The sequence below is a fragment of the Oryzias melastigma genome, linkage group LG19 (genome assembly GCF_002922805.2).
Source record: "Oryzias melastigma strain HK-1 linkage group LG19, ASM292280v2, whole genome shotgun sequence".
Classification (NCBI taxonomy): Eukaryota; Metazoa; Chordata; class Actinopteri; order Beloniformes; family Adrianichthyidae; genus Oryzias; species Oryzias melastigma.
In genome coordinates, this window is record NC_050530.1 from 23,561,493 (window position 1) to 23,570,622 (window position 9,130).

General features: G+C 42.0%; 2 protein-coding genes across 3 annotated transcripts in view; one reads left to right on the forward strand and one right to left on the reverse strand.

The window, feature by feature from the left end:
* The window catches only part of LOC112154557 (receptor activity-modifying protein 3), a 45,174-nt gene extending 40,588 nt beyond the window's left edge, over nucleotides 1-4,586 (reverse strand). The window contains exon 1 of the mRNA XM_024285586.2: nucleotides 4,505-4,586. The gene's annotated coding sequence lies outside the window, so the exon portion shown is untranslated. The remainder of the gene's footprint in view (nucleotides 1-4,504) is intronic.
* An 86-nt stretch (nucleotides 4,587-4,672) lies between these two features.
* fmnl1b (formin-like 1b) overlaps nucleotides 4,673-9,130 on the forward strand; it is a 40,165-nt gene continuing 35,707 nt past the window's right edge. For both annotated transcript variants that reach the window (XM_024285584.2, XM_024285585.2), the window contains exon 1: nucleotides 4,673-5,224. In XM_024285584.2, the coding sequence (XP_024141352.1) occupies nucleotides 5,078-5,224 (147 nt within the window). In that variant the 5' untranslated portion in view covers nucleotides 4,673-5,077. The remainder of the gene's footprint in view (nucleotides 5,225-9,130) is intronic.

A 9,130-nucleotide genomic window follows, 5' to 3' on the forward strand; every position in this document is an offset into this window, starting at 1 on the left:
CTCTAGATTTTTGTAACACCTTGGCCTCATTTTTCATCCAAAATTGAGCAAATCCACCAGCAACTTCAGCCTTCCTTAAGCCCAAATACAATCCCTGCTGCTCTGACTCCCCCACTACACTTATTTTCTGATTTTAACCTCCTGTCAGTTAATCCAATTACTGAACTCATTCAAAAATCCAACCCCTCCTCCTGTCAGCTTGATCCTATACCCACTGCTCTGGTCAAGGCTGCTCTCCCTTCTCTGTCCCTGCTCATCACCACCATCATTCACGCCTCACTTAAGATTGGAACTGTCCCCTCTGCTCTCAAATCAGCAGTCGTCACCCCCATACTTAAAAAACCTGGTTCAGACCCCTCCAACCTCAATAATTTCCGCCCAATATCAAAAATCCCATTCATCTCAAAAATTCTGGAAAAAAACTGTCGCCACTCAACTCCGTGCTCATCTCTCCATTAACAATTTATATGAACAGCTCCAGTCTGGTTTCCGCCCCCTCCACAGTACAGAAACAGCCCTCCTCAAGATCACCAAAGACCTCCTCCTTGCTGCAGACGCCGGTTCAATCTCCATCCTCCTCCTGCTAGATCAGAGTGCAGCGTTTGACACCATCTCCCACCCCATCCTTCTGGACAGACTTTACTATATTGGCATCACCAACCTTCCCTCAGCTGGTTCCATTCCTATCTCTCAGGTCGCACCCAGTTCATCCAGTTAAAATCATTCACCTCTCCCGTGGCCCCCGTCACCACAGGTGTGCCCCAGGGCTCTGTCCTGGGGCCCCTGCTCTTCATCATCTACCTTCTCCCCCTCGGTTACATTTTTCGGAAGCACAACGTCCAGTTTCATTGCTACGTGGATGACACCCAGCTCTACATCTCCTCCAAACCTGGCTCCACTTTTCCACCTTCCTCCCTTTCCGAATGTCTACGTGAAGTCAAGTCCTGGTTCACAGCAAACTTTCTTAAATTAAACTGCAATAAGACTGAACTTCTCATCGTTGGCACAAAATCCATCCTCAGTAAAAACTGTAATTTCTCTCTCTCTCCCTCGACAACTCCTCCATATCCCCTTCCCCTCAGGTTAAGAGTCTGGGTGTCATCCTTGACAGCCCTCTGTCCTTCTCTGCCCACATCAACCACATCACCCAGCTTACTTTCATCTCCGTAACATCCGTCGTCTCCGTCCCTCTCTCACCCCTCACTCCACAACTGTCCTGGTCCACAGTCTCGTCACCTCCCGGATCGACTACTGCAACTCCCTTCTTTCTGGACTTCCTCAAAAAACCTCAGTAAGCTTCAACTGGTTCAGAACTCAGCTGCTCGGATAATAACCCAAACCCCCTCCATTCAGCATATTACACCCGTCCTACAGCAGCTCCATTGGCTACCAGTATCTCACCGGATCACCTACAAAATCCTCATTTTAACTTTCAAGCCCTCCACAACCTCGCCCCTCCGTATCTTTCAGAGCTCCTGACTGTCGCTACTCCCACCCGCTCCCTCAGATCCTCTTCCTCCCTCCGACTGGTTCCTCCACGATCACGTCTCATCACCATGGGGGGTAGAGCATTCAGCACCTCTGCCCCACAACTCTGGAACTCCCACTGATCTACAAAATATGGACTCATTTTCTCAATTCTCCAAACACCTGAAAACAAACTTCTTTCGCAGTGCATTCAATACCTGACACTTAGATGGAGGGAACTGCTTAGATGGAGGGAACTGATTTGCTGTGGCGACCCCTGAAGGGAAAAGCCGAAAGGAAAAGAAGAAGATTCAATACCTGACACTTACCTGTAGTTTTAACTGTTGACTCACTGTTGTTTGTTATTTAATTGTTGTGTTTTTGTGCTGCTGCTGCGTTTTTATGCTTTTATTCATGTACTGTGAGGCGACCTTGAGTGCCAAGAAAGGCACCATATAAATAAAATGTATTACTATTATTATTATTATTATTTTTTACTGTATAAACGACAGCAGGTAAAAGGGTCTCCTCTCTGCTCCATTCTGATGCATCTATTTGTTGCGTCCATGAACTTCCTTGTTTTTCTTGTCTGAGCAGGAATCTGGATCAAAACTGCATAAATTAGTGATGGGCATTTCAATTCTTTCTTGGGAGACAATTCTTTTGATTCGACTCCCTGGAAAGAATCAACTCTTTCAAGTCTCGATTCTTGATTTTTTACAAAAGATTTTTTGTCGGCCTTTATTTTACCACAACCTTGAAAAAAAAAAATAAGGGTTTGTAAGTTAAAAAATGCTTTATGTGTAGTGTACACGAGAAGACTTAGAATTGCCACTTTTTTTTTTTGCATTTCTTACATTACAAATCTTTTTTTTGTTGAAAATTTTAATCAAACACTGGCATGTTAGTTCTTTTTTTTTAATTACTTAAGCTTTTCATTCATTGTTTTAAAGAATAAAACAAAAGGCAACGCCGCAGTCCCGAAAGGGATACTACGGGTTAAGAAAATGGATGTAAGTTCAGCATGAGAACAATTGAATCGATCCTCCATGTACTCCACCCATAGCTGAGTCTCTAACTCAGGGGTGCCCAAACTTTTTTGCTCAAAGGGCCAAAATCTAAATGGGATCCTGGTCTACAGGACAAATGAGAACAGCAAACTGGGATCCTAATAAGAGACGTGGAGCTGGTCTTTTGACTTATCCATTTGCCGTTGTTGCTCCATCTTAGCTAGCTGAAAAAGGCCGCTGAAGCATCAGAGGTGACTGTGAAGACTGCTGGGAATTTCTAACACAAAGAAAAGCCCAGGATTGACTCACTTGGGGGTTGTTTCACCCGTAACTGCAGCAAAGAAAATGCTAACAGCATATATTATATTACAGCCATAGAGTTTTGGAAGACCGTAGGCATAGAGAGTCAATGGGAAAAGGGTTTTAACTAAAGCTGTCAGGCGATTTTAATCGCGATTAATCGCAAATTAATATATGGCCTTTTTTTTAGGAAAAAATGTGTGGTTCGTGGAATTTAGCAGTTCTACATTAATTATGAAAACAAGAATGACAAAATTAATGGTTTTCCTCAGAAATACTTTATTTTGTAACATTGTATTGAGATAAACTTTCTTAACAATAAAAGGCTGTAACATAAAATGCCTAACAAAAGCCCAAGTGCAAGTGAAGGGCATTTTAAATTCAAAACTTCAATCAACGTTCAGTAAAATAAAATAAAAAACATCAAAAATAAAATTTCCATAACACTTTCATGTTCATTTTTTGTCAGGACCAAATCTTTTCCTCCTCTGCTGAACTACAGTAATAAATGAAATAGAGATTTATCATTTCCAATTAACTTTTGTTTTTTAAAACATTAAAGACTGAGAAAAGCGGGATACTCTGTGGATAGTTTGACAGTCTGTTACTGCCGCCGCGTTCTCTGGCTGCAGCTCGATGCAGCGACGTGTCCAGCGGAGCTCACGCCATGAATATGCCGGCAGACAGACCGCTATGCTGGGGCTGGATCACGCTTAAACCTCCAGAACTTTGGGATATTTTGCATATTTTCTCGCGGCGAAAGAGGGACGGGCCACACACTCAAAGCTGAGATTTATCTTTTCATCTACAAATAACTGGCGTTGTTTAAACTACATTTAAAACGTCCCCCGGTGCGCTTGCTGTTCGGAACGTCGGGTGTCCGCAGCTCTCGGGACGTGGCGCCGGACGCGAGCTGGTACCACCAGACGTGGTACTGGACGCGAACCGGAGCCGGGTTAGGGTGCAGTAGCTCTCCGCGTCCTGGCGCCGGGCCGGTTCTAGCTAGCAGCTCGGTGGTTGGAGACCCGCCCGTGATCTAGGGCGAAATTGGCCCGCGCACCCATGCCCTTGGATGAGGTGATGTAGTGTCCTTGCCAATGTTCTGATATTTGAACTTGTGCCGCTCAAATTATGCTGCTGCCAGACAAATTCACCGCACCCAGCGCTTAAATTGTGGCGCAGGACTTTAGATAGTATGGACCAGAGATCTAACATTGAAACTTGACATTACTGATGCATGTAATGTCTATGGTTTGATCAAGCAGGGGGAGAGCACAGTCAAACAACTCAATCAATTTTAAAATCAGCTCTCATTTATTTGAGAACTGACTTTTTCAATTCTCCACCAGGTAGTGACTCTTAGAGTTGTTGCTTTAAGGATGACCCATCTCTAGTTCCAATATTGCTCCTTATTTTGTTGCACCACTAAAGTTAGGTGGGGTTGTATAGTGCTATGGGAAATGAGACAGGGTTTATTTGGCGCCAATGGCCCCGCCCACAACCCAGAGGTGAATTTCTACTGAACTCTGCAGAAACTATGTTCTAAAAGATGACCCAGATATTTGATCTCAACTGTGAACCGCAAAATCATAATAAAAAGAACACGAGGAACACCTTGAAAACAGATCACTAGATGATCAGAGTGGAAGCTGAGTGATTGGTGTTGCTAATTGGGCGGCACTAGGACCTGGCAGCACGCTTCCTGCTGTCAGCCATGGAGGTCCTACCTTAACCTGTGAGCAGGGCAGCAGAGGCAGAGCGGCGGTTGTTTTCCTGTTTTCCTCTTCCTTTCGTGCACATGGGTCTGAGAGAGCCAGAGAGTCGCAGCCTCCAGCAGCAGGTGGAGGAGGTTCCCGCCTCACCTGAGCGCACCTGACGGCTCTGCACCGGCGCAGGGAGCGGTTTGCCCCTGACTTTTCCTCAGAGAAGTGACACCGTTTTGCTATTGGTCTGCTTGAGTTGATGGTGTTGGAAGGCACCTGCTCGGAGCTCCTCCTCCTTCCTCCTGGCTCCCGCGGCTGTCACTCCGTCTGTCAGTGTGAGGATATCTCCTTCCCTCTTTCTAGGGTTTCATAATGCGCTGGGATCTGCCGCTCATTCAGAGGCTGGGGTGGATTTCATCCTCCTGCTTGTTGGAGAACATCAGCCCGTGATGAAAGCTGCCTCGATATGAATCAGCACAGTGGTTCGGAGGAGCAGACAGGGAGTTCCCGGGTCCCACACAGCTTTTAATAAGAGACACTAAGAGTAAACGCTTCTGAAGGATTGTTGCCTTTTTGGGATTCCCTGGACTCGTAATCATGGGGAACGCAGCTGGAAGTGCCGAAATTTCTCAGAATAAGGAGACCAGGAGCCTGACTCCCACTGGCTCCGGGAGACAGGTGTCAGGTGTGAAGCCCCCCATGCCACCTGAGGAGGAGCTGGAGGAGCGCTTCAGCGCAGCTCTGGTGAGTCCCGAGGCGCACAAACTTCAGCTTCCAGAAAGAGTTCACAGACGAACAATGAAGCTCAGAAACAAAGAATGTGGAATATGTCGGACATGTGCATATCCTTAACAATCCCATGTTTGTGCCAAGTACACATAACCAGTGTGCGGGCACACAAAGGAGCGTTTTTACGCAGCGCGCGCCGCGTGTCGCCTGAGCAGGAGCGCATCAGATTACAGGGAGAAAACCCTTCATTTCTTTTTCTCTTCTTGTTTGGCTGGAAAGCACAATCCACAAACGTGTTATCAAATCATAGAGGTTAACTTTATGTCCCAGCAGTTGGCTGCACGCGGGTCATCCTGTAGTTCGGGTGGAGATTGTTTGAAAGTCATCCAAAGTGAAGCTTCCAACAAAAATCGGAAGTGTTCACAGTAAAGATTTTTTTCTTTCTGAAAAAATAAGATTAAGATTAAGAAAACCTTGAAAATACAAGAAATAACTTTTAAGGAAGCTAATTAGAGTTTGGTGAATTTATTTCGTTTTTCCCTTGTATTATTCATTTGATTTTTTCTTTTTTTCAAACATAACACATGTTTCCAAAAGAAACACACCCTGATGAATGAAAACATCTTCTTTAGAGAATGCTGCTTGTTGGCTTCTTTCTTGTCACATTTACTGCACCTCTGTGTCCTGTTTCCAAAAGAGCTGAAGTCCTTCAGGCACAAGGCCGACCAAACGTCAAACATAGTGTTCATGAAATGTTTAAATGTTTGTGCCTCCTGTGGGTGAGGAGAGATGATATGCTGTGGAATCATGGCAAAAAATTACATGTTTCCAGAAGTGAGGCAGTAAAAGGTCAACTTCCATTTGAGCACTTTAGAAAAGAAAGTGTTATATAAAAAGGAAGAAGAAAGTCAATATTTATCTATTTTTGTTGGGTTAAAAAGGCGTATTGATGCATCAGTTGTCATTTTCTAAGAACTCAGTCAAAGTCACGTTCAGAATCTAACCTTTGACAGCATTCCTTGACCTTGACATCATCTCTCTCTCTGCAGCAGTGTTTTCCAAAAACAAGAAAGAGACAGGTTTGTGTCTTAACACCCCGCCTTTGCTCAGTATGTCACCAGACAACTTGCTCTCTTATCAACTGCATTCTTTTTTATCGTCTTATCACCTGTTCACAGATTCCTCTGCTCCTGAAGTTGAAAGGCAGGTGGTTTTCTCAGGCTCAGACAGGAACATCAGCAAATGTTTTCATTTTCTCTTGTGTTGGTCCATATCAAACAGGAGGAGAAATGCTTGAATAAATGAATGACCTGTAATGGGATTTAGAAAAACCTTTCTCCATCTCGATTTTAGACTCCATCCTTTTTTGTCCTTCGGCCATCAGTGTAGCTGTAAGTAAAAACAGAAGAAAGACTGACCTCTCCAGCAGATGCAGACACCACAAACTACTATTTGTTTGAATGTTGTGCTTGGACTCGTAGAAATGTTCTTCTCCAGGTGAGGAGTCTTTTACTCAATACAAAAATAATAATTCAGGCCTGTAGGAAAAAAAAGAATAAGATTTCAGCTTGATCTACGATCTACAGGGATTTTTTTCTTCAGTAACTGTTTTGCCTCTTCTTACAAAGAATTTAGCTGTTCCTCTGTGTGGCCTTTAAGTGTCTTAACAGAGTCAAGCCCAAATAAGCTTTAGAAAACCTTTGAGTTTCGCGAATGCATGTGTTGCAAATCTGGAAAACTGTTGAAAACAAAAAACGTTTCCAGACCAGGGCTGCCACGATTAGTCGACTAAACAACTATTAAAATAGTCGACGACTAATATAATAGTTTCTTAGACATTACTTTATATTATATGGAGTCAGAGTGTAGTAAAGTTGAACAAAGTTGTGAGCGTTCAGCACCAAAAAATGCACTTTTTAAATATTTGAGTCATTGAGACCAAAACTATATCTTTAGTGAAAAATAGTTCCTTGTCTCAGATGCCAATCTCATTAGAGAGATCAGGTGTATGGTGTAGGGCTAAAGGTCACCTGTCAAAATGAGTTTGATGGAAAGTATATTCCTTATCTCTCTCATTTGATTTAATCTAGTTTTAGTTGTTTTAATCACAGAAACTAATGAAGGGCAGAGGCTGCATTATTCATTAAAAGTTTATCTTTTAAAACTATTGTCTTAATTGTCCATATTTTTATTTAGTTAAAAGCTAATGATGGTGAGGATATGAGCTATACATCCGCTCTGTGCATGACTTGATTAGTCATTCATTATTAATTGGAAAAATAATTGATGATTAGTCGTCTATTAAAATAATTGTTTGTGGCAGCACTACTCCAGACAGAAAATGGGAAGGACCAAATGGGATCCTCTAAGTATGCATTTAATTGCTTACTTTTTCCATTTAAGATTAACATACAGGTTAAGATGGTTAGTCTGTATTTGTTATGATCATGACTGTAAACAGTTAGAAAAATATTTCATCACTTTTTGAAACAACTTGCAGAAACATCTATGAATGAAAAGTGGTATAGCCTACCACCGATATTAAATCTGCTGTTTTGATCAATCAGATCTCAAAATTCCTTACTTTTAGGGGTGTGATCTTTTGATTATTTTGTGCACTCTTTGAGTGTTAAAAATGGCCGTCCCACAGCATCAGTGATGATCAGTCTAGTGTTATGTCTGCAGAGGCACATCAGGAACAGCACACATTCAGAGCCAAGATGCAATCAATCTTCAACTTCTCATTGTCTCTGACAATTATTAATATAAAAATATGAGATTTCTAGATTTCATGACCAACAAGTATCTAAACACAGTTTCATGGATAAATGAAATCAAATCAATCGTTATTTATAGAGGACTTTCTATGCGATTTAGCACAAAGCATTGTCAGCATTTCCTGTTTGAGCCGATGATTTAATGTCAATTGAAGGTGTCTGTAGTTCTTCAGTCCAACCTGCAAATTGTTGAGAAGAGTAAGAATGATGTGACCATGATGTGAATCTCACATCACACCTAAACACTTCACTTACTCTGTTACTCATCCTCTTTGTTTTATTAATTACAAAATTAATAGAGGTGTTTTAAAACTTTTGACAAAATAAATGTACTATAGAACCCTGGACAAATAATTCAGTTTAGTGGTAACACAACAGTGAGAACATTAGCCCTTGACAATTCATAGGGAATGTGTGTCTTTGGAAATAAGGAATGAAAAAAGGGTAAACTTTGAATTCTGGAGTGAAGCATGCTAATGTGTACACTGAAGTGACATCAGTTTAACTAATTTCTGCTATGGAGGATGACCACACACAAAAAGCCGGTCCCATTCCCTTCAATGTAAAATGGTTCCACTTTACATCTGAAGCAAACACACCTGCAGAAAGGTTTTGTGTTTCATTTCACCTCTGTGGTTGGAATATTTCATTAGGACAAAGAACTGGGGGTGGATTTTTATGAGCCTCCTTCTTTTTTATTGGATTGACTGGGATTGCACACAGATGAACAGTTGTCTTTTTCTTTTTTAGATGTACATTATCCCCGTGGAGGGTCTCCCAACAACTGTAGGTTGTGGGCCGGCTGCAGGTCAAGTTGACATCTAAAATGCTTGGATTCTTCATAAACCTAGCAAACTCTATGGACAGTAGAATCTGCTCGTTCTTTGAGTTTGCTGCTGCTTGTTCTGCTTCTCTGATATGGAAGGGTTTGTGACTCATAATTTAAAAAAGAAGGTCATTTTCACAATGTAACTGCATTACTTGTCTCTTAAATGAAATGAAAAAGCAATTCTCTGAATGTTTTTTTCTTTTACTTTGACATTATCTGGCTGTGGGGGAACTACGCTGCTCACATAAATTAAAGAAACACATTAGATACATCAGATCTCAATCTGAAGTTGGATATCTATACAAATAACGACAG